The 26905-nt window shown below is 36.3% G+C and overlaps 1 protein-coding gene across 4 annotated transcripts in view; it reads right to left on the bottom strand.

Moving 5' to 3' along the window:
* LOC149532382 (Thioredoxin superfamily protein) overlaps positions 1-26330 on the bottom strand; it is a 47086-nt gene extending 20756 nt beyond the window's left edge. For 3 of the 4 annotated variants that reach the window (XM_089807840.1, XM_089807842.1, XM_089807841.1), the window contains exons 1-2: positions 25853-26330; positions 25677-25766 (exon numbers count right to left, since the gene is read on the bottom strand). In XM_089807840.1, coding sequence (XP_089663966.1) covers positions 25677-25766; positions 25853-26086 — 324 coding nt within the window. In that variant the 5' untranslated portion in view covers positions 26087-26330. Of the gene's footprint in view, positions 1-25165; positions 25510-25676; positions 25767-25852 lie in introns of those variants that run through there. The other variant, XM_089807839.1, reaches the window with a different exon arrangement.
* Between the last annotated feature and the right edge of the window lie 575 nt (positions 26331-26905).

Below are 26905 nucleotides of genomic sequence, written 5' to 3'. Positions count from 1 at the left end.
ACAATGTCTTGCAGGGTCTTTTGTTCCTTCTCCTGTGAATCTCAAAAGTTTTTGCTTTTCTATGGCCATCCTTTTCCCACTCATTCGACTATTTCCTCCTGTTGAAACTGTGTTCCCTCCTATCGGGAGGGTTTCTTGGGTGCTTAGTCTAAAGACTTCTCCTTCTCCCCCTAATTCCTCCTCTCCGTGACTAGAGCTTTGCTCTTGAGTATGACGGTGTTCCCCACGTGTTGAGGTCTCGAGGTCCATCCACCCCTCCTTCCTTCCCCATTCTTCAAAGATTGTCAAATTTGTGATGCCCTTTATTGTATTTTCAATTAAATTCTCTTCAAGTTTATTTGTATATTGGGATTGACTAACAAGTTCTCTTAAGTGGTGGCGTCTTTCTTCTTGTTCCCTATTTTGTAGGAACCGCCGCAAGGCAGTTCCCCCCCAGTTTCTTCTTCTCATACTCACCTTGGGTCCTTATTTGGAAGTACGGGCATGAATTATTCTATTGCTTGTTTATCCTTGAATTTCTTGCTCCTAAAGTTCTCATGTACTTCTTTAAGACAATTGTTGGTGAACTTGTTGCCTTCCCCACTCTCTTTGTACTTCAACTCTTTCTTCCTCCACACATACCAAGTTCCTTGCCAACAACCAAGCAATTTGTCCAAGAAGGTCGTACATCACAGATGGTATTGAAAATTTGTCCTGTAACGTGCTTTTTGGAATTGCTCTCTCGGGCTTCCCTTTGCACGTACTAGTCGAGAGAGACTTCCCAGGCTACCTCTAGATCTCGTGTCACCTAATCCTCCCTTGTTATTTCCTCCTCTTCTTCGACACTATTTGTTACTTGTATTCGTGGTAGAAACAATCTGCCCATTACTCCATTATATGACCTCCAGGATCGAACTTAGGCAATGACACCAAAATGAAGAATGGTTATCAACCAAAACAATAAAGCATGTATTCAATTCTACTAATAACAAAGCATTTCCTACCAATATCACATGTACCAAGGTTGGTGAGGGAATCCAATATATTTTATTGATTACCAAAAATAACAAGTACATCATTCATGTTCCAATATTCTAAAATAGTGGTTGATTGGTTAGGAAGATCAACCAACACATCCCCTCACTACCTAACTACCCAACCCCAAATTAGTTATCTTTAATTGCATCATTTGTATTATTATGCCCTACAGGCAACTGGTTTTGATGGCAATTCATGGGCAATCATTGTTGGCCATTTGGAACACACAACACTCATTGCATCTAGAAAATACGATGCGGCTCTTGATATTCTTGCTTTCATCCGCTATGATCCTTTTGATTTCAGACAACTTTGCATCCTTGGACTCAAAGGCCTTCTTCTATCCATCAAGGTCACATGGGATGAACAGAATGATGCGGTGCTCAAAGAATATCAGCTTCAAGTAAGTGAAATTGGGAACTGAAAGAACAAGGAAACATGAAACAATTAGTCCTCATCATCTCCGACTTTGCCTTTGTTCCCTAATATTTTCGTTTAATGTTTTCACTAAAATGGTCACACATACTATATGTGATGTTTCCAAGAGAGATTATTATCTTTGATTTGCAATATGGAGCACCTCTCTCGAGTCTCTATCACTATTTTTTGATTTGTTCATAAGCATTCACGGCAATTTTCTCTATTGTGCTCATGCGGACAGAAAGCTCAATATGTGGAAGATAAAGGACCTCCTGTGTAATTAGGTGATATATATTTATACTCCTATATATCAAGTGTTACGTATTCAAACTTTTGTTTGTTGTTGTTACATATATATGCAATTTGTTTTTCATGAGTCTCTATGTTATGGCCACATTCAGCTTAGCAAGTGCTATGATCATCATATGAATGTTGGTATACGTTTATTGTTCAATATTGTTAAAAGAGATTATGATCCATAATTGTGTGCATGTTGATATCTTTTCAAGGAAAATTAGACTACAATGAGACAAGTATTAGATGATTATACCTGTGAACATTGATCATGATTTTTGTTATATCAATAGGTTTAAGAATTGGATTACAAAGAGACAAGTATTACATGATTATACCTTTGAACATTGATCATGATTTTTGTTATATCACTAGGAATAGCGTATGCTTTTAGCATTGATCTCTATATTTCTCTTCATGATAGGTTGATTCTATGAATTATTATTAATCTCTCTTGATTGCAGGATAGATTGAGAAGCAATGACATGATGAGAGATTACATGCAAAGTCATGGAGGCTGTAGAAATGAACCTAGGAATGCTGCTTGCAGTCATGAGCCTAAATTGATGGTACATATCTTTATTAAAGAGGAAGATCATATACAAGTTGTTATTATGATTAGTTTCTTTGAAGAGGAAGAAATGATATTCAAAGGGAGACTATTCAACTGCACAAATCGGATTTAGAGGGAGCTTGTGTGATAGAGAGAGAATGCCTAGTTCTTGGGAAGCTTGTGTTGTAGTTTGACTACTAAAGCTCCCTATTTGGTCAACTTGGAATCAACTCTCTTATTGTGAAAGTATTGCTCTTGTTGAGAGGGAGACTTTGATGAGACTTTCTTATACATATTGTTAATAAGTTCTTCTCTATGAAGGAGAAGTTAAGGTGAAATCCCCTGTTTCACCCTCCGCGAGTAGGTATGGTGGATCCACCCTCTACGAGTAGGCATCTTAAAAGTCGTGTATGACTCCATGACTTTAATCTTATGTTTTTATGTTTCACCCTCTAGAAGTAGCTATGGTGAATAGTGTTATGCTGAGATAATCTGTGATGAGAAATCGTTATTGACATTTTTGGTTGCAGCTATATGTGCCTGCTATACTAAAGATTTATCTTGCTAAGAGGGAGTGGTGAAGATATTGTTGCGATAGAGATCTTTACTTCTGATATTGCTAGAGAAGAGATTTATGATCATATTTCTGTATAACCAAGTGAGTATGATGTGGCATTCAAGGTGTGCTAGGTATCTCATCCTAAATATGTGGCATTTTACTAAATGGAGAGATATGCAACATGCAAAGTGACATGCGTTTGGAAATATGAAGAGACTTGCATTTGGAAAATGAAGAGCTTTTCAGTTATGATATGAAGAGTCTCTCAATTCAAAAAAAAAAAATATATATATATATATATATATATATGATTGCTTTGTGTCATAAGTATTGTATTCAGTTAAAAGACAACATTCTACTTGGACATTTATTATTTTAAATAAACGGGACATTTTCTGGTGTGGCTCGGTTTCCCTCAAGTTGGAGGGTTTTCCTAGAACAAATTGGTGTGTCTCTTTGTGTATTATTGTTCTTCATTTTGGATCTTTATTTCTGGGCAAAACATTAACAAGGCTCAATGGATTCATAAGTGGTCTCCACTGCCCCTGGGTGTTCTTAACAGCTCTTCTCAAGGAAACCCAGGGAATTGGCGGTATTGGTAGAGATAGTTTGGGAGTTTTTATTTTTTTATTTTTTCTATTAATTAAGGGGCAGCAGACTAATAATCTAATGGAGACCTTAGCTGTTATTTATGCTGTTGAACGTGGGTATGCCCTTGGCTGGAACAATGTTAGTTGCAAATCAAGTTCTCAAGTTTTTCTGGATATACTGAATAGGCAGAATTTGGAAGATGTTGATTGGCATCTAGCAGTCATAGTTAGACAAATTTTGAGTTTAAAGGACTCTTTGGAGTCAGTCTCCTTCAACTATATTCCTAGTGAATGGAATACGGTAGTTGAATGTTTGACAAAGTGGGCTTCTAAGAGGATGGCCGGCTGGAATACTAGGGGAGAGGTTGTCTTACCACAGGAGTGTACCCTATAGGACTGTTTTATGACATGATGGATTAGTTCTGGCCCTTTCTAGATCATCTGTGTGTTAGTGCTTTTAGTAGTTGTTGTGCTCTTTCTCTTTCAATAAATTTTTACCCCCCTTTTCCAAAACAAAACTTTGAGTATTCAAAATCTTATGACAAATCCATTAATCTAATATAGTTCATGATAAATCAAATCAGTTAACTCATTGATCAATATAGTTAACAATATCAACCAATCAACTTAACTTGATTTTTATAAAAGAAAAATCAAGTAAAACAGTGAATCAAATCAATTAACTCATTGATCAGATTAGCTAATGATAGATGTTACCTCCCCGCATTCCGTCTACCTTTAATGGGATAAACTCTTGATTTAAGATCAAACCTTATCCACTTTTCTGTCTCATCAAAATTCTATATATTTAGATCAAATCCATAATTTCATCCCAATCCTCAATCCTAATTTTGAGCAACTAGATGTCCAAATGAGCAACAAACGTGATCATTAAAATCAAGAGCATATCCACTTCATGTTCCATCAATGGTTTGCATGGTTTTAAAATAAATTTTAATAGTTCATAATAATCATCTTTTATTTTTGTAATGTCCCCATTTTTGCCAACATCAGACTTTGAGGGATTAGCCTATTATTGTGATCCTCATAGGCTAATTATTGCGGTTAGAGGGTCTTTTGAGGCAAAGGCTTGGTTATGAGAGGGTTTTGTCTTCTTCACAATTCAATATGTTCCAGTGTGGTCTTTGTTTGACTCAAATTGGACTTCATTTGGGCTTAGTTTCAAGCACTTGCTATTTATGGCAAGTCAAGAGATGATTGAGAGGGACCCTTTCTATTTTTGGAAAGTGCATTTGGTCATATGGGGAAATAATAGAAGTGACTCTTGTTTGGGACGACATATTTGAGGGATAAGTATTTTGGGAGCTATTATTATTTTAGTGACCAAATTATTATTAAATCATTAAATGGCTTATAATAAGATTATAATTTAACTTTATAATATCACTTAAATTGAGGGTCGGGTCATCATTGGAAGGGGCCATTTATTAAACTAATTATAAGCCTAAGCCAAGCATTAAATATAAAACTGCAAGGAGTTGTTATATTTAAAAGTTAAAGCTTCTCAACTGAAATGCATCTTCATGAAGCCATGTGCTAGAAAAGATTATTTAATAAAAGAATTTAATGGAAGCTTCTAATTAATGGTATATTAGTGAAGCCAAGTGCATTATAAAAGGTGGCTTCATGAAACAAATAGAACAACCAATTGTCTATTGCCTTTTTATTATGTCTTGGTGAGGGTTTTGAGTCTAAAGGTGAGTGATGGTGACATCTCTTTAGCATTTCAACATTATGATTTGATTATTGGAAATGTAAGAGGAGTAACTAAGAGGGGAGGGGTGAATCAATTACCACAAAAACAAATCCAAGTCCCTTAGATGTCAACACAAACTTTTACTTAACAGTCCAAATTCTTGCTCTGCTTGGTTAGAATTAGATATTTACTGTAACTCGGTTAACAAAACAGTTTTAATATATTAATGTTTATTAACCTTTAGTAACTTAGTTGCAGAATCATAAACCATAAAGCAAATAACATGAACACATGAGACACCAAGATTTAACGAGGTAACCCAATTTTGGAAAACCACCAATGCAACTAGTTACAATTTTTCACTCTTCTGAAATGAGCCCTATTAGGAGCCAACCCTGTTAAAGGTTACAAAATACAGGATTAAGTGTGACCCTGTTAGAGGATTTGAATCACCCTGTTAGGAGTGCCCTTGTTAGAGGTCTTTAGACACTTCAATCAAGAAATGCCACCTTGTTAGAGGATTCACACAATGACTGTTAAGTCAAATCTATTAAGAGATTTCTTCACTACTACAATTGTTAGAGAGTGACCTGATTGTTGAAGTAACTAACTTTGCAGATTCAGATTAGTGTTCCGACTTGACCTTTAGATCCTTTCTGACCAAATGTTTCTTTGCAGCTTAACTTTCACACTTCCTGCTCTACCTTGCCTTCGCTCACGTATCCATCTCTTTCATATCTAACTTGATACACATACTGTCCTCACAACTTGACCTTTCTTATATATCATAAGCTAGGAAAATTTGACTTGAAAACCCTTTCAAAATATCAATAAACATCCATTTAGTTCGCTTGTATTAACCAAATAATTAACAAAAGTAATCTGTTGTCAGTCGGCTAACACTGGATTGAACACTCGGTTAATATTGAACTTCCTTTGATGACCGACCCAACTAGGTTAACACTATCTGCTTTGCTGACCGACCAAACTCGGTTGACACTAACTTCTGCTCGGTTGATACTAGAATCTCCTTTGGTGGCCTACTAAGATCGACTTACACTAATTGTACTCAGTTAAAGCTTGACATTTGTGTAACATCAATGACAATATACAATTGAATAGTTGATTTCAATAGAGATTTGTTAGATGTTAGCCACATATGGTTGGTATGCTCCTATGTCAGTTGAGCACGATGATGGTAGTCTTTCCCTTGCAAAGGTTCATGCACTTTGAGAGGCTGTTAGAATCTTAAAGCGTAATTATTCATAGTTAGTTGCTGAAATGGATTTCCTTATGGAGTGTGGTAGCACCTATTATGAGGCATCGTTAGGGAAAGAGGAGGAGGTGGTTAAGCTCACCCAAGAGCTTGAGGTGACTGTGGACTCTCTTTAGTGTACACAGTTGGCTCTCAAGGAGTCATAGTCATGTTTGGATAAAGTTGTTGTAGAGTTAGAGCGGGTACAATCAACACTAGCCTTAGATCCAGTTCAGTTGCATATTGTGGTGGTTGGTGGTGAGTTTGTTTCTACAGTTGGGGATGATGAACATGATGGTGCGACAGACACATTCGTCCAAGATAGGGGTGTAGTATGTATAGAGGAGGTGAGAGCATCAACGGAGACAAGCTCTCGTGGTGATTTGCTTCCTTCTGTAAAAAACAAATCTATTTCTTCATTTCATCCAACTAGTAGCATTGGGCAGTTGGCAATGCTGCATTTTCAGAGGGATCGGTTGTGGATCGCGAGGGATCAAGTTGATACTTCCTCATATAATTTCTACTGCACTGAGTCATTCATGGAGTATTTACTTGAGTACAGATTTGTGGAAGGATTCGTACAGGGTGTCTGAGGGTACTCTGATTCGGGGCTCTCATGCTATACGATGATTGGTGGGAAAGATTGTAGAGAACTTGTCTACCATGCTTCCCCACAAGGATTTCATAGTTGGGTTTGTTGAGAGGATTGACCAAGATCTTGCCCGACCAGTAGCTCGGAGTCAAAGATTGGTGTCGTCTCTTGATTCCCAATTTGGTACCAATTGGCCATTAACAGAGATTGGGGCATTTCACTAACATTACACAGTGTTGAGTGCTCATCATTTTACTTTTGACCCACAGGTAGAGGAGGATTTGATTTCATGCAAGTGTGGGTTGGCTTGATTTCCATACCATCCTCTATGGGATGGGTTTGCACCATCTGCAGTTAATAGAGTTGGTAGTTGCAAGTTAGTAACATGCTACTTCTAGAGTCAACATATCCACGATGGATTTGCAGTGGATAGATATCAACGTTATGACACAGATACTTTTGGGAGTACTAGTTCCTATCGCACAAATAGGCTTCATACTAATGTCAATTTGGTAGGGTCTACAGGGACTTTTAATCTAGCATGTGATATTGGATATCCACTTCTCTTTGTTATGGATGAATGTGAGTTATGTCTCTATGGGGATCCAAGTGGAGACAAGTTTAGCACTGTAGATTGGTTGAGACGCCATCGTTGGTATGGTGACAGTATACTCAGGATAGCTTTATGGATAAAATTATTATCACAAAAGTTTGCATATGATGCCAACGACATCACAAGTTCTTTTCCTTGGGATCTGGGTGGATTGATATATGCCTTTAGGGTCCGTTTGGTTCGTGGAATTTAAAAAACCTGGATCTCTACAAACCTTGGTTTAGCCAAATCAAGGTTTTTTAAATCTTCATTGTGATTTTTGGGATTTTACTGAAACTGTTTGTTTCACTCGGAAGATGTGTGTGAAGACACATTTTTATGCGTAAGCTTGAAGTTGAAGGTAAATTTCAAAAAGTACTCCAATCTATTGTTTTTACACTCCTTAAAAAACAAAACCAGGTTTTGATTTTCAATTCCTACTTTTTTTAGGAAGTTGGAAAACCTAGTTTTGAGGCAAAATTGGAAGTCCCGTATACTAATTCCATTTTGCAAATTTTGAAACAAACGCACAAATTTTCAAATCCAAGTTTTGAAAAAGCCAATTCCTGTCATCTTCCAAGAACCAAACGAACCCTTGGTTTTGATGATTGCTTGAGGACAAGCAATCTTGAGGAGGGCGGATTGTAATGTCCTTATTTTTGCCACCATCAAAGTTTGAGGGATTAGCTTATTATTGTGATCTTCATAGGCTAATTATTGTGGATAGAGGGTTTTCTGAGGCAGAGGCTTGGCTATGAGAGGGTTTTGTCTTCTTCATGATTCAGTATGTTCCATTTTGGCCTTCGTTTGACTCAAATTGGACTTTGTTTGGGCTTAGTTTCATGCACCTGCTATTTATGGCAAGTCGGATGATGATTGAGAGTGACCCATGTTAGAAATAATAGTCCACCAAGATAATTGACAGGGGTCAGTGAATCAATTATCCAATTAAAACATTTATCAACCTTAATTAATCTTAACCATCCAATCAAAGTAAACAACAACCATAACAAGATGCACATACACAATTACACCAGATTTGTTAACTAGCGAAACCCTTGATCAAAGGGAAAGCCCCGATGGGAATGATGCCCACAAAGATATATATATATATATATATATATATATATATATATATTCCTTGTTAGAGGATGGACCCTGTTAGGAGTCTATAAACACATTCAGTACATCAGAGTCCCTATTAGGAGATTCCAACTCTGTTAGGAGTTGTAGAAGGCAGAAGGACCCACTATCCAAACAACTTCTGGGGCAAGACCACTAAACTTCACTGTCCAATTGATCTCTCAACTATTCCTTGCAGAATAATTGTTCCTACTGCGCTGTAACCTCTTTCCTCTGTCCTGACAACCGGACCAATCACTGTCACACATTGTAGACCAGGTCATAAACCTTGGATCCAAATCCCAAACCTCGGATCTCAAAATAAAACCTTGGCAACGAGGTTATCTCCAACTCCGCTATGCTCTACTTATCCTCGCATATCAACTTGTTTCTTTTCTATTCCACTCTTCGTGCTTCTTGCAATCGTTCATACATTCATACATAACAAAGGAAAATGTCCTTCCTTTATACCAAATGATGAGCGAGCTTAGCCACATCATCTCCAACATATCTTCTACATGCCTTTAACCTTGCTTCTTAGAATAACAACTCTGCTAAGAGATATAACAAATTTACCAGAACATGCTTTTGTAAACTCTATCTCAAAACAGTCTTCACCAAAACTTGCATAACTTCTTCCAGACTTCATATCTTTTGCTCCCGAGGTTAGCTACATATACTAGATACTTAGTAGTATCTCCCTTTAACCTCCCTTGTGAAAATACTCAACAATCTGTCCGTATCAACTTCATCTTTACTGTTGCTCTTTTGTCAAATACCGCATAAAACTCCAATGTTGACATCAATGACAAACACAGTCATGAATGTAACATATTATCAAAATAACATTTCTATAATACTCCCCCATAGGAATATCATCAGCATTCATGCTTCCAACAATCTCCCCCTTTGGCATTGATGGCAATATAGATTAAAAACCTCTAGTTCCAAGAATACCAACTGTTAAAGACTGTTATCCTTTCTTTTCAAATTCTCTTCATCAATTATTCTCCCCCATTGATATACCTCAATGTTCTCTATATCAAAATGTTTTTCATGTTGTAATCTCTCCCCCATTGACATCAATATCAAAGGTTTCACCAACCATCCATCACTGCAACAACTGTCTCTGACCTGCTCAAGTGTCCAAAGACACTGTTCAAAACAACATTTATCAAGAGTCCTAGATGACTCTGTCCTATCACAGATACTCCCCATACAGGAAGCATCAGCATTCAGTCTGGACAAACAATAGTGTTCTGTATCATTGGACTGACACACTCTTGCATCATTTATTCTAATGTAGGTAGGGGCATAACTCGTAGCATACCTTGCAAATACTCAAAAGTCTCTCTGGGAAGAGGCTTGGTGAAAATATCTGCAATTTGCTCTTTGGTTCTTACATACTCCAATCTGAATTCCTTTTCTGCAACTTTCTCTCTCAACATGTGATATTTGATAGAAATGTGCTTAGTCTTAGAATGCAACACTAGATTCTTAGGCATATTCACTGTGCTTGTGTTATCACAATGTACGACAACAAGTTCACTGAATTCTATCCTTATATCCTTTAGCATCTACTTCATCCAAACAATTTGATTATAATTGTTTGTTGTTGCAACATATTCTGCCTCTGCTGTACTCTGTGAGATACAATCCCACTTTTGCTTAGCCAAGAAACCAATCTTCCTCCAAGAAATAATGCTCCACTATTGGCGCTCTTCTGTCATCCATATTGCCTGCTCAATCAGCATCAGTATAAGCATATAAAGTGAAATCATTAGATCTGTCATACCATAATCCGAACTCAGGTGTTCCCTTCAGATATCTAAATATCCTTTTAACAGCTACATAATGTGCTTCTCTGGGATCAACTTGAAATCTTGCAACAATTCCAACTGCATTTGCTATATCCAGCCTTGTGTGAGTTAGATATTGCAATCCTCCAATCATAGATCTGTACTTCTTCTACTCAACAGTAGGTGTCTCATCTTTTGTAGAAAACTCGTGTCCAGTTATCATAGGTGTTTCAATTGGTTTACATGTTTCCAAACCAAACCTTTTCAATAAATATTTCAAATACTTAGTCTGAGAAATAAAGATTCCTTCTTTATCCTACACAATCTGTAATCCTAGGAAGTATTTCATCTCTCCTATCATACTCATTTCAAATTCCTTCTTCATTTCTTCTGCAAACTTGTCACTTTCATCATCATCTCCTCCAAATATGATATCATCAACAAATATTACCAAAATCATCAATCCATCATATATTTCTTTCCAGTATAGATTACTGTCTCTCATACCTTTGCTAAATCCAAGTTTTATCAAATGCTTGTCCAACCTTGCATATCAAGTTCTGGGTGCTTGTTTTAAGTCATACAATGCTTTCTTCAATCTGCATACCATGTCCTTGTCATCTGTTAAAGGAAAACCTTTAGGCTGTTATGTATATACCTCTTCTTCGAGTTCTCCTTTCAGAAATGTTGACTTGACATCCATCTAATACACTTTGATTTTTTTATGTGCTATATAGGCTAAGAATAACCTTACTGCTTCAATTCTTGCCACAGGAGCATAGGTCTCATCATAGTCTATTCCTTCTTATTGTGAGTAACCTTTACATACCAATCTTGCTTTGTTCCTTACAACTTCACCTTGTTCATTCATCTTGTTCCTGAATACCCATTTTGTTCCTATCACATTCTTGTCTATTGGTCTAGGGACCAATTCCCATGTCTCATTCTTCACTATCTGATCCAATTCTTCATTTATAGCTTGCTTCCAATAGTCATCTTTACATGCCTCATCTGCATTCTCTAGTTCTACTTGAGCTATCAGATACAATTCTTCATTGATTCTGCTTCTTGTCATCACACCTTTATCTCTTCTGCCGATGATATGCTCTGGTGGATGATTCTTTGTCATATTCTTACCAGAAGTAGGAGTTGTTATCTCAACTCTTAGCTTAGTTCTAGGTTTTGAACTTTGCTCCTGTCTTTGCTCACCTTCATTCTGCAAATCATTATTAGTATCAAAGAATACTTCATCATTCTGTCTATCAATTCCAGAATTATCCTCTTCTTCATCATCATCAATAATAGTTACCAAAGCTATCTCTTATATTACTTCCTTTTCCTTAACCAATTCAAGTTCATTATCACAATCATTCAAGAATCTTTCCATACTAGCTTTAAATTCTTCATCATCATCAGAAAGTGAACTCTTTCTAGTTTTTCTTACTCTCTTAGGGCATGTAGATGAAAAATGACCAAATTCATTACATGTCCAACAAGAAAAAACTTTCATACCATTTGGCTCTCTTTTCATGAGGAGATCAATACCTTCCTTGATCTTTATGTCTTCTTTGGATCTCAATCTATCTTTACTTGTGCCTCTATCCAGAAACTCAGTGCTCAAATCTATACACGATTTTGATTTCTTACCAAGAAGCTCCATCTTCTGAGTGTCGAAATTTTCTCCATCAGACTCAGGACTATCTTTTCTTAAATAACTTGCCACTGATCTCCCAAAACTGTTAAACTTTATCTTCAAGGACCTGATGCTATGATACCAATTGTTAGAAATAATAGTCCACCAAGATAACTGAGAGAGGGGGGGGGAGGGTGAATCAGTTATCCAATTAAAACATTTATTAACCTTAATTAATCTTAACCATCCAATCAAAGTAAACAACCATAACAAGATGCACATACACAATTACACCAGATTTGTTAACTAGGGAAATCCTTGATTAGAGGGAAAGTCCCAGTGGGAATGATGCCCACAAAGATATATATATATTCCTTGCTAGAGGACAAACCTTGTTAGGAGTCTATAAACACATTCAATACATAAAAGTCCTTGTTATGAGACTTTGAATCCCTGTTAGGAGATTTCAACCCTATTAGGAGTTGTAGAAGCTAGAAGGACCCACTATCCAAACAGCTTCTGGGGCAAGACCATTGACCTTCATTGTCCAATTGATCTCTCAACTATTCCTTGTAGAATATTTGTTCCTACTATGCTTTAACCTATTTCCTCTGTCCTGTCAACCAGACCAATCACTGTCAGACCTTGTAGACCAGGTCACAAACCTCGGATCCAAATACCAAACTTCGCATCTCAAAATAAAACCTCAACAATGAAGTTTTCACCAACTTCGCTTGGCTCTACTTATCCTCGCATATCAACTTGTTTCTCTTTTGTTCCGCTCTTTGTGCTTTTTGAATCGTTCATACATTCACACATAACAAAGGAAAATGTCCTTCCTTTATACCGAATCCATAAAACAATTACACCTTCTCAATTGATTATTATAGGACCTCATTAAGAACATGTTATATTTAGCGATAACATTAATCTATACCCTTGTAACTTGAATAACTTTCTGTTCGTTTAATATTATGACGAGCGACTTAGCCACGTCATCTCCAAGATGTCTTCTACACGCCTTTAGCCTTGCTTCTCAGAATAACAATTCTGCTAAGAGATATAACAAGTTTACTAGAACATGCTTCTGTAAACTCTATCTCAAAACAGTCTTCACCAAAACTTGCATAACTTCTTCTAGACTCGATATCTTTTGCTCCCGAGATTAGCTGCATACACTAGACACTTAGTAGTATCTCCCTTTAACCTCGCTTAGTGAAAATACTCAATGATCTGTAGGCACCAACTTGATCTTTACTGCTGTTCTTCTATCAGATACCACAGAAAACTGTTATGTTGACATAAATAACAAACACAGTCATGAATATAACATATCATCAAAATAAAGTTTATATAATACTCCCCCATAGGAATGTCATCAGCATTCATGCTTCCAACAACGTTTTCTATTTTTGGAAAGTGCATTTGGTCACATAGGGAAATAATAGGAGTGACTCCTATTTTAGATGACATATTTAAAGGATAAGTATTTTGGAAGTTATTATTATTTTAGTGGCCAAATTATTATTAAATCATTAAATAGCTTATTATAAAGTTATAATTTAACTTTATAATATCACTTAAGTTGAGGGTTGAGTTGTCATTGGAAGGGGCCTTTTATTAATTAATTATAAGCCTAAGTCAAGTATTAAATATAAAAGTGCAAGGAGTTGTTATATTTAAAAGTTAAAGCCTCTTAAGTGAAAAGCGTCTTCATGAAGCCATGTGCTAAAAAAGATTATTTATTTAATAAAAGAATTTAATGAAAGCTTCTAATTAATGGTGTGTTGGTGAAAACAAATGCATTATAAAAGGTGGCTTCATGAAGCAAATAGACCATCCAATTGTCTATTGCCTTTTTATTATAACTTGGTGACGGTTTTGACTAAGTTTGGTGAATTAAATCCTTTGCTGAAGTATAATGGATTTGGATTGAGATTTTGGTGTCTTCTCATACTGTTGCTACTATGGCTGAGAAGAGGATTTGTTTGTGTCTTCCAATTCTGTGATTACTATGGTCAGGAAGACTTTGCTACTGCTGAAGCTATTATTTGTTTGCATTTGAATTCTGAAGTTTATCATTACTGATTTGGGATGTTTAGCATCTGAGATTTCAGCATGGGCTTTACCTTGGCATTGTGAGCTGTTGTTGGGCATTTATTACTTCCAGAACTGGACGCCACGCTGCATATTTGGCAACGTCCCAAATTAACTAGCTGCCTTTCAACTACAACAGTGTTACTCTTTTCATTACCGGCAGCGATTCTTTTGGAGCTGTGATTTGTATAGAGTTGGGTGTGGTATACATAGAAATCTGCTGCAATTTGACACCTACAACAGTCACCTATAGGTTCTTCATTTAATTGCAAATTTCATGAGAGTTGTAGTAATAATTTGCAAGTCTATAATTGTGAATCAATAGTTTCATATTGACATTATTATTTGTGGTCCATTGTAAACAGTTTGGTATTGAAATAAGGAGTTATAAGGTTGCACAACAATTGTTTGTTAAAAGGCCAAGTTGTAGTCATGTGTTTCAGTCATTAGATTGCATGCAAACTGTTTGTAGGAAATGTCTACTTGCTGTAGATGCACATTTCACATGCTGAAATCATATGTATGTATTTGAATGTTCAAAAAAGATTGCATTTGTACTTCACCTTCTTTGTTTGGACATCTAATAACCATTTGCAAGCATCTAATCTAAATTTGAACCATTACAAGCAAGCAGAAGTAATCTGAAAATAGAGGACAGCAAGATAGAGTTTCATGCAAAGTGTTTGACAAAATGTCAAACCACTAATCTTGTGAAGAAAAATTGGCGTCCAATTAAGCTATCACCTGTTGAGGGTTATTACAATTTTCAGCTTTATTCTAATTGGCTACTTACACAAGGAAATATGCATGCATTTTCCTATAAAGGTAGTCAATTGGAAGCCTCTTAGCTGAGATGAATACTTCAGAGGTATGCTAGTGTTTTTAGGGCAAGCCTATCTTATGTAGCCTTGGGGTCCCAATTTCTGAGTTCCTATATGCTTGGATTAGCTTTGGACTTTTATGTATTCTCTACAATGAAGAACCAAGGTTGCATGGGTACTCGTACCCACACCCCTGGTACTCGTACCCACGTACCCAAGTACCGGGTACACGTATCCCACGTACCGGGTACTTGGTGGAGAGCATCATAGCTAAGGACCTTGATTAAGATTCTGATTTTTTTTTTTTGGTTTTTGGTTTTTGTATTAGCTTGTTGTTTATCAAACTTAATTCAATACCAAATCAGTTTGAAACTTTGATACTCATTAACAATAAACTTTATCACTGTTCAAGTTAAAAGTTTATCATTTGCAATATGTCATTGTCATATGGTTTAGGATCTTCTTGTTCATGTTTAAAGTCTGCCTTCTTTGTTATGCATCTAAGTATTTATCATGTATTATTATTTCAAACATATAGCAAATCTGAAACTGAAAACAGTACATTACATTTGCAAACTTTATCACTGTTCTTGTTTTGAAAAACCATTGTCATGACTCATAAAATCAGATTTTTTATAAATATAAAAGTGTAATTTTTAAGTAAGTTTGACATACCCAAGTACCTCCGTCCCCAATTATGAAAAATACTTTAAACATTCAGCAATAGCATATATATATATATTTGACTTATGGCTTATATTTTCAAATTTCTTGTTTTGAATGCTCAATGTCATGACTCATGACAGATATTTTGATTTTTATATTTTCTATAAAATATTAATTATATAGAAAAAGTTAGGCTTACACACGTACCCCCGTCCTCTATTTTGAAAAATATGCGTACCCGTACCCGCTCCCGTACCCGTTCCCGTTCCCGTACCCACGTACCCATGCAACCTTGTGAAGAACTAATTTCCCACATGTAAATTTACTTTTCTTGACATAACGAATTGTCTATGTATCATTATGAAATTTCTCTCTACTTGATGTTTTCAATTTCTTGTTCAATGTTTGAAATGAATTTACAGCAAGAATGTCTATACTGTAAAGCATGTTTTGGTTCAAATTAAAGAATTTATTTTGCCTTTTTTAATGTAGTTAATCTTCACTCTATTCCCAATAAGAAGTGTTCACAAATGTCCCCACCTGTTATCTATCATTTCTAAGTGGGGAGCTGATATCGAGTGAAGGAGAAGGGGATAAAACATCCTTTCCCAATCCTGGTTTAATTTTATAAATTTTTTAGAGAGTTTTAGGGAAACCTACTCCACATGGGGAATGTCTCCAAGTAACTCCTCCAAAGAGAAACCCCTGCCAAGTTGTCCCTAATATCCTAGACATCCCTCTGTTATCAGGCCAGAGCTTCTAGAAGGATGTAACAGTTAATTCTAGCCAATTTTTTGGTCACTAACCAAAGCTTTTGTGCCTGTGTTATACAACACACAGAAAGTTTTCATGGTTGTGGAATGGGCAAGAATGAAGCCTAGATTAAAAAAACGAGCAGGCTATAGCACATCTACCATTTTGGTATTTTGATTTGTTTTATTTTCTGCTTCAAGTTTATGTACTCAAGGTTTTGAAGAATGCTACGCCCTTAATATTGGTGTATATAGGGTTATGAATAGTCAACTTGTGGCTATCTCAATCCTTAATTAAGTCATGTTATCATTATTATATTATTATTTAGGTAGGTGGGCCTAGGCGTTATGTAGGGTTGTGTCTATTCAGCCTAAGTATAATTAGGTATATATAAGAGGTTGTGAGTCTTATTTCAACATCATATTGTGAAGTGTGTTCTCATTGAAGTTATTTGGAGGTTGCCCCCTTGAAGAAGCCTATAACTCTTACTTTTTATCAAGTATTTATAGAATATTTCATATTATCTCTTCCATTGTGCAAATTATTTCATTACAAGTGGTATTAAAGCATGCTCTTGGCACCATAGAGGCAAGCTTTTTTCTCAAAAATGGAGGCAATTTTGGAAAGAGCATAATGTTCAGATTTCAGTGAATTTTTTAAAGATTTTTAAAGGGTTTTTGAAGACCATATTAAAGACGCTATAGTCCAAATTTCAGAAAAATTGGAGCAAATTTGAGCAAATTATTGTAGAATTACTATTTCTACACAATTTAATCGGATCTACATATCTCACATCCTGCTGAATTGGAGTATAACTTGTATTGGGTTTTTGAATACATAGTAGAGGAGCCTACATTTCAAAGTTTGGAGAAATTGAAGCAAAAATAAGCAAGTTATTGCAAAATTAGTGAAAATTCACTTTCAAGGCAGCAAAATTTGCTAATTTTTTGGATTTTTTCTGAGTAAAGGTATCTTGGCCCTAATAAGTTATAGTAAAAAAATTTTAAAAATCAGAGAATTTACATTTCATTTATGTGATTTGTTTCGAAAATATTGGTTTCCATCATAAAGGGGCCTCCAACAAGAGGCAAAAAGAATGCTACCATACCGGGGAAATTCTCTAATAAGGATTGGGAAACAACAAAGGATAGTAATCCCAATGAGGAAATAAGTAAGTTCAAGGAAGAGGTTAAGAGGGATATGTGTGACCTACAAGGCGATATATCAGATATACAAAGCATGCTAAGTACCTATATGAATGAACCAAGGAAGGAGTTCTCAAGCAATCATGGTGAAACCTTCAAGTCGACTAATAATGACACAAATTTTAATACTCCTACGAGATCTAGGAATTTTTTTCCAAAGGTGGATATGCGCAAATTTGATGGCAAGGATCCTCTAACATGGATAAACCAAATGGAGAATTTTTTTGAAGTACATCAAACCCCATATGGACAAAACGGCACAATGGCTTCCTTATATCTAGAACTAGATCAATTCATTTGGTATCTTTGGCTTTGTACTCATCGGAGGAAAAAGGGTCTCATTGTATCATGGTCAATTTTTACAAAAGAACTCCACACACAATATAGAAATAGTGTGACAGACAACTTCTTTAGCCAACTTGCTAATAAGCTTCAACAAACAGGATCAGTTAAGGATTATATTCCAAAATTCAAAGATCTATCCTTAAGAGTGGATAAAATCACAGAGGAGAACTTGAATGATTTATTCATGAGTGGTCTCAAGGATCACATTCAACATGAGGTACGCATGTTTGGTCCTAGCTCAATAAATGAGTCTTTTATATTGGCATGCAAGGTAGAGGAGAAGTTCTTGATTCCTAGAAAGCAAGGGGCTAATGTGACAACAAAAAAAGGATTTTCAACACTTTCTCTTCCTCAACCTACTAGGTTGACTCCACAACAAATTGAGGAGAAAAGAGCCAAAGGGTTGTGTTTCAATTGTGATAGCAAATACAGTCGAGGACATAAATGTAGTGAAAAGAAATTGTTCTTTATTGAAGGTCCAAGTGAGGAAGAAGAGGATGAACCCATATTAGAGGAGGATAGGGAGTCAGGTGAGGAATCACATGATTCTCAACCAATCATTTCTTGTCATGCACTTTCAGGTTTCATTACACCACAAACTCTCAAGTTAGTGGGTTTCTTAAAGAATCATAGAGTAACAGTGTTGATCAACTCAGGTAGTACTCATAATTTCATCAACAAAAAGTTGGCAACTCTTCTAAATTGTTTTATATATCTAGCCCCAGAGTTTCAGGTTTTGATTGCAAATAGGGGTACAATTAGTTGTTCAAGGAAGTGTCATAGCATCAAATTATCCATGGGAGATTATCAACTTGATACCCCAATGTATGTGATATCCACGGGTGCAACAAATATTGTTTTGAGAATACAATGGCTTACTACATTGGGAACAATTGAGATGAACTTCCAAGAACTATTCATGAGATTTCAATCAAAAGGAAAGGTAGTGGAGCTAAGGGGGTTGAAGGCAAAATCCCCACAGATGGTAAGCTCTCATCAAATGCAAAATTTTCGTAAGAAAGGAGCGGATGGATTTGTAGCTCAGCTATGTTCATTAGAAGTCTCTCAATCTAATGCTCTTACTCATCTAGATTTACAAGCAATAATTAATCGTCACTCAGTGATTCTTGGAGATATGCCTAAAGGACTTCCTCCTAAGAGGGATCATGACCATGCCATACAACTAGTTCCAAGAAGCCAGCCGCCAAACATCAGGCCTTATAAGTACCCACACGCAAAAAAATGAGATAGAAAAAATTGTTGAGGAAATGTTAGAGGCAAGAATTATCAGGCATAGCCAAAGTGCTTACTCCTCACCTGTGGCGATGGTGCGTAAGAAGGATGAAATTTGGCGCATGTGTCCAGATTATAGAGTGCTCAACAAGTACACCATCAAAGATAAGTTTCCTATTCCAGTCACTGATGATTTGCTAGATGACTTAAATGGAGCTTTGTATTTTACCAAGTTAGATCTTAGATTAGGTTATCACCAAATTCGGATTAAGAAGGAAGATATTTGTAAGACAATTTATTTCGAACTCATGAGGGTCGTTATGAATTTTTGGTGATGCCATTCGGTCTTACTAATGCACCATCTACATTTCAAAGTTTGATGAACTCCATTTTTAAAAAGTTCTTGAGAAAGTTCGTGTTAGTATTTTTTGATGATATATTGCTTTATAGCAAGACTTGGGAAGACCATTTGCAGCATGTAGATCAAGCATTACAATTACTCGAAGATCTAACTCTATGCTAAGCCATCCAAGTATGTTTTTGGTCTTAAGGAGGTAGAGTATTTGGGACACATAGTTTCGCATGGAGGAGTAAAAGTGGACCCTAACAAAATTAAGGCTATCATGGAATGGCCTATTCCAAAAACCATTAAGAAGTTGAGGGGTTTCTTGGGATTGACAGGGTACTATAGAAGATTTGTGAAGAATTATGGTAATATAGTAGCACCCCTCACCACTCTATTGAAAAAGGATTCTTTTCATTGGAATGAATCTGCTAATGTAGCATTTGAGCAATTGAAGAAGGCTGTGTACAACTCCAGTGCTTGCCACTCCGAACTTCACCAAGGAATTCATTGTGGAACGTGATGCTTCTAGAAATGGGCTAGGAGTAGTTCTCATGCAAGAGGGTTGACCATTTTCTTTTGAGAGTCATCAATTAAAAGGTAAAAATAAACTCAAACCTATTTATGAGAAGGAAATGCTAGCAATCCTTCACGCAGTTAAACAATGGAGGCCTTATTTAATGGGTTGACACTTCAAGGTTAAGATAGATCATGATTGCCCAAAATATTTTTTGGAACAAAGACTATCTTTGGAAGAGCAACAAAAATGGGTCACTAAGATGTTGGGATATGACTCTGAGATTGTATATAAGAAAGGCAAGGAAAATATTATGGCCAGTGCACTTTCCAGGAAGGATGAAAAAGATGAAGCCTTATCGTGTGCCCTTTCAATATTACAAGCAAATTGGGTGGTAGAAGCCAAAGCAGAGTGACAAAATGATGTTGCAACAAGTAAAAAGTAACCCTAGTATTCAAATAAGTTTTGTTTAAAAGGGGATATTCTTTGGTATAAAGAGTGCTTGTATCTCTACAAGAATTCCACTCTTAAACACAAGATTCTCACAGAGCTACATGAGTCTCTAGTTGGTGGTCATTTAGGATTTTTGAAGACATCACCAGATCAAGCAAGATTTTTTTTGGGAAGGGCTAAAAGGTGGTGTTCAAAAATTTGTGGTTGAATGTTTGGTTTGTCAAAGAAATAAGGGGGAGACAATTAAGACACCAAGTTTCTTGCAGCCTTTATCTATTCCTAGCCAACATTGGGAAGAGATATCCATGGACTTCATCAAAAGGCTTCCCAAATCTAAAGGTCATAATGTCATCATGGTCGTAGTTGATCACCTCATTAAATATGCACATTTCATTGCATTATCACATCCTTTTACAGCAAGTACAGTGGCAAATTTTTTTTTGGGGAATATCCAAAAGCTACATGGTACACCTAAGGTTCTTGTTAGTGATCGTGATTGTGATCCTTTCTTTACTAGTCACTTTTGGAAAGATTTATTCTCATGTTTGGGTACTCAATTGGCTCATAGTTCTTCATACCATCCTCAATCAGATGGCAAAACTAAGGTTGTTAATAAATGTTTGGAAGGATATCTATGTTGTTTCACTTCAGAGAAACAGTCTCAATGGGTAGATTGGCTACCTCTTGCAAAATGGTGGTATAATACTTCTTTTCATAGCTCATCAAATATGTCTCCATTTTTGGCACTTTATGGATCTCATCTTCCTTCCATCACATCATCATTAAAATTGTCGCCAAGAGTTCAGGCAGTAGAGGACCACTTGCTTCATCAACAAAAAGTACTTTTAGGACTCAAGGAGAATTTATCTAGGGCACAAAATTGAATAAAACAACAGGCAGACCAACATTGTAGTGAAAGAAATTTTGAAGTTGTGGATTGGGTCTTCTTGAGATTGCAGCCTTATAAACAAATCTCAATGAAGCAACAGAAAAAGAATAATAAGTTGTCTCCAAGATATTATGGACCATACCAAATCATGCAAAAGATTGGTAGTGTTGCCTACAAGCTAGAGTTGCCACAAACAACAAAGATACACCCAGTTTTTCATGTTTCTTATTTGAAGAAGGTAATTGGGCAGACTATTACTACTCAAACAGTACTACCAAAGCTTGATGAAGAAGGAAGAAAATTTTTGGAACTAGATTGCATTCTTCAAACACGGACGAAGAAGCTGAGGAATAGAACCCTACCTAGTATCTCATTCAATGGAAGAATTTACTAGTTGAAGAGGCCACGTGGGAGGATGAGGAGTTCATTCAAAAGAATCCACACTTGGTTAGCATTGAGGACAATGCTTCTTTGAAGAAAGGGGGCATGCTACGCCCTTAATATTGGTGTATATAGGGTTATGAATAGTCAACTTGTGGCTATCTTAATCCTTAATTAAGTCATGTTATCATTATTATATTATTATTTAGGTAGGTAGGTCGGCCTAGGTGTTATGTAGGGTTGTGTCTATTCAGCCTAAGCATAATTAGGTATATATAGGAGGTTGTGAGTCTTATCTCCACATCATGTTGTGAAGTGTGTTCTCATTGGAGATATTTGGAGGTTGCCCCCTCGAAGTGGCCCATTACTCTCAGTTATTATCAAGTATTTATAGAATATTTCATATTATCTCTTCCATTGTGCAAGTTATTCATTACAAAGAAGTATTATGAATAAGGAGCTGCCCAGGATTAATGAGTCTCAATGCCTAGTTTTTGTAAATATATGTAATGACTTTATTAAAGGAAGATTTTTATTTCCAATAAGCTAAACTGTATCACTATAATGTAGGAGTGGGTGATATATTTAAAGGTGGCTTGAGTTGTCCACTTGAATTACTTACTGTATACCACCTTACATTTATCAAATTATTTCTTGAATTTTGGTCAAAGGATGAATGTTCGTGTACTTCTATATTATCATTAGTTTGATTTCTCATCCAATTAATTTGTTCTCAATCATGTCTTCATTATTCAGTTTTGAGCAATGTGAATGCACAATTTGTGTATGTGTGTGCATGTGAGTGATATATCAAATTATTTCTTGAATTTTGCTCAAAGGATGAATGTCTTCTATATTATCATTAGTTCAGTTTCTCATCTAGTTAAATTAAAGAATCATTTCATACAATATTGTATGTTGCTACTTCTAGAGATGATTGTGTGTTATATTTTGCATCAAAATGTCGGATCACACTCAATGATCCATCCAACACTCAGTAATCCTGATGATGGATCACTGAGTGTGATCCGATACGTTGATGCAAAAGAGAAACCATAATCATATCCAAAAGATCACACTAGGTTAGACAATCATCTCCGGAAGACCACACTCAGTAATCCTGGTGATGGATCACTGAGTCTGATCCATAACGTCAATGCAAAAAAGAATATACAATTGTCTCCAGAAGTAACAGCATACAATTCAATGGATTGTGGAAGACTACTGCCTATATTTAATGTTGTAAATAATTCATTTCTACAACAATTGTTAAACAATTTTTGTATTGTGTTCTCAATTATGTATTCATTATTCAGTTTTGTACAACTTTTGTATGTGCACAACTCCTTGCTGAGAACTCAGAGAAATGTTGCTAGTAGGTAAGTCACTCCTCATAGCAGAAAATAATTACCCTTCAAGACTACAGAAAATTATTCTAATAAATTATGATTCTTTGTTGCCCGATACTGACTAGTGTGGGGTACCAAAATGATGAATTTATGTCTACAATTGTTAATGAAATCTGATGATTTTAATCATTGATTCAACATTTGTTGCAATATATCTCTGGTTGTACAGTTACAAAGGCTAGCATAGAAGATAGATAGCAACAAAATTTGGATTAGTTTTGTGCTGCCAAAGTTTAGCTTTTGTTTAATGCTTTTTCTGTATCTCTTTAATTCTCCTATGAGATCCAAAGAAATACCCTCCTATGTTTAGCAAAGCCTAAAGAGACAAAGAGTTGCAGGAAGTCTTTCTGATTATCCTAGATCCACTTGTGATTTGTTGATAATCTTCAGTCAACACATGCTTGACATGTCCCTGGGTGTATTTTTCACAGTAAATTTGTAGAGAAATGCAAGTGAGCCTAGACCACCGCAATCCCCATTCTTCAATTTTTAACACCCTAGAGTAGGCCATGCCCCAATATATCGACTAAGCCACATGGTAGAATCTAGTCCACCTCATTAAAATTTCAATTCCTGCATTCGAAAGCCAACCCTATTGGCAACTAGCCATTGTTCTGTTAGTCAGTATGAGGATGCACAATCATGAATTTGTGGCAAATATTATTAATCAAATCTGATAAATCATAATAATAATTATTCGATTCAAAGTTTGTTGTAATGGGCCTCAGACTGTATAATAGCAAGCACAAAAGATAGATAGCAACAAAATTTGGATTAGTTTTGCACAGGCAGGTTTAGCCTTCGTTTAATGCATTTTTTTTGTCTCTTTTAATTCTCCGATCAGATCCAAAGGAATACCCTCCTAAGTTTAGTGGAAACTAAGTGTAGAAGAGTTTCAGCAAGTCTTGCTGATTGACCTAACTCTACTTGCAATTTGTTGAGAAATCTTCACTCAACATGTGCTTGACATGTCACTGGGAGTATTTTTCCTCAGTAGATTTATAGAATCGCAAGTGAGCCTAGAGAACCTAGAATTCCCATCCCTCAATTGCCAAACACCCTAGACTAAGGCATGTGTCAAACCCAACAGATCAACTAAGCCACACGGCACAACCAATTCCACCTCATTAAAATTTCAAAGACAACCCTATTGGAAACTAGCCATTATCCCGCTAGGTTGAGTATTGAGCAACTATGAACATTTGTTTATAAACATTCTTAGATCATTAGAAATCAGGTAGCATCAAATCAAATCACGCATTCAAAGCTGCATATTACCACAGTTGTTCATCAAACTTTGCATGTGCCTCACTTGTTTGGCAATACTGCAGCAAAATGTTCATCTCTAAGGGCTTGACTGCCAACAAGATAAGCTAAAGATCCCTCATCGTCACTGCAAGCAAGCCCCACTAAGCTTCTAAGCATAAACTCATTCCAAACCAGATCAGAAGCACAAGAAAATAAATTTTGGGGACTATATCAGCAAGACCAGGCTCCATCATATGGACTAATCCACACAAATGCAACATGGTCCAGGACTAAACCACGTAGACCTGTAGACAGCAGCGACATTCTATGCAGTTCTGCTGAACTGAATTTCTATCCTAATAATTTATAGTAGTGTATCAGAAAATCAACAAAGTCAAATTGACATCATGCGGAAAACAGTTAAGCAACTTATTGGTCCTCAATTGCATCAGTTACCCAGATCTTTACACTCGATTAGATTCACTGTTATCATTGTTTGAACAGTTCAATTAGATCTAGATTGTTGTAGGGACATAAGGGGTCATCTTTTATTTTCTTACAGTTAAATACTTATATAAACGCCTCGACTATTTGTAAAAAATATAGTTATCGAAAATTTGATGTACATTACGTAAAATATATAAAAGAGTTACACAAAGATATCCATAAAAACAGGGAATCTACCATTAAACTCGACTTGAACAAACTCAATAGAAACCGGCCACCAGCTCTTTGTTTGGGCAAATTTAGAAAATTAGCCTTTTTTATCTTTGGATAAACAGAGAACTGGTAAAAATTAAAATTAGCCCCCGAAAATCCATGCTTCAAAATTTTTAAATTATAAGCCCGCAACACATTTAATGTAATGTGGAAGTAAATTACAAACGCCATTAAGAATTAGAAATCCAAAAAACAAATTGTGAACAGCATATCATGATAGTAAAGATGCCAGTTTTTTCTGAACTTGATCGGCAGTAAGACGAGGTGACATTCTGGGTAGGGTTTCCTGCGAATTAGACCAAATTGAGTACTGGCAAAAAAGGGCTCGTACTAAACTAGAGCAATAAAACGTGAATTGGACGTCTGCTATTTAGAAAAATAAGAATTGATTTCTGTAATTTTCAGGAAGAGAAGGAAAAACTGAATCAGGGTATGTATTTCTATACACTTTACCTCGGAGCCATCGGCAAGGAGTCGAGCCAACACAGGAATTTCGTATTGGTAGGCCTTCTCCCAGTCGGGGTTAGTAGTAATGTCCCTCACCTGCAAATGCAGTTTAATTGAACTAATTAACAAACGTTTTTCTAGTGGAATTTTGAATTAATTACGTACAATATAAGGAAAATTACCTCTAGTTGCACATCGGCTAGTGAATCAGGACCACCCATGAGAAATGCGGAATGCAATTTCTCCTTGAGTCCGTCACAGAGGCAGCAACCCTTTTTGCTGTAGAGGAGCAGTTTTCGCCGACCCTGCGTTTGGGCGACAGCAAAATGTCTTCGTACTGAGTGGAATTTGTTGGTGGAAGAGATAATGGCTGCTTTCGAGGAGAAGAGCGTGCTCCTGCCAACGAGCCCCGCCATCTTCACACAAATGCTTGCAACTGAATTAAATGATTGAGTTTTTCTGTGATGGTGAATCCGCCCGGTTCTATGGCTGTGATAATCATGTACTGTGTGCGTAACAAGTCTATTCTGCTAAATTCGACCGGTACTCATGAAGATAGGTCTAGATCTTCCATGAAAATCATTCGTTTCAATTAATTGTATTGAATGGCTATTCGTGTAAAGAAAATATTCAAACTTACAGTCCGCTTGGCTTGGAGAATAGGAATAGGTATTCTAGATTTGTTATTTTTAAATAGAAAAGGAGAAAACATATTCTTATTTTTTTTGGTTAGACAAAATTGAAATTTTTGTATGAGAAATTCGATGGCACTTCCAAACCCACGTCACATATCTCTTGAATAGCGGGCAACAATTTCTTCATGATTTCTTTCAATTCCTTATGAGGAGAACCTCTAAAAACTTAGATAAACACATACCTCATGTATATGTCTGTTGAAAGACAACCCCCAATATAGCTCCTTCAATCAGACACCCAACCATTGTGAAACTGCTCTTCGACCGATGGAAGATGAGAAACTTATATAGCAGAAATGGTGTAGGATAGAGTGCAATAGGATAGCTCATTGTTTCTAGTAGACGTAGAAGTGAAGTTCAATGGAGATAACATCTTCAAAGTAGGGCCGCAAAGGAAGACCAGAGCCCACTGACAGGGAGATGATATCAACTCCATCATCTATGGTATCGTTGAAAGTAGCAAGCAAATCAACATTGGTGCAAAGGATGAACCAACATGATTTGTAAATGGTAATGCGAGCACCAGGAGCACCTCCCCTT

This window comes from Cupressus sempervirens, chromosome 10 (assembly GCF_028749045.1).
Source record: "Cupressus sempervirens isolate cs-2001-9-10 chromosome 10, ASM2874904v1, whole genome shotgun sequence".
NCBI classification, from domain to species: Eukaryota; Viridiplantae; Streptophyta; class Pinopsida; order Cupressales; family Cupressaceae; genus Cupressus; species Cupressus sempervirens.
The sequence above is the reverse complement of the archived record's forward strand: the minus strand, read 5'-3'. Positions and strand labels throughout refer to the sequence as shown.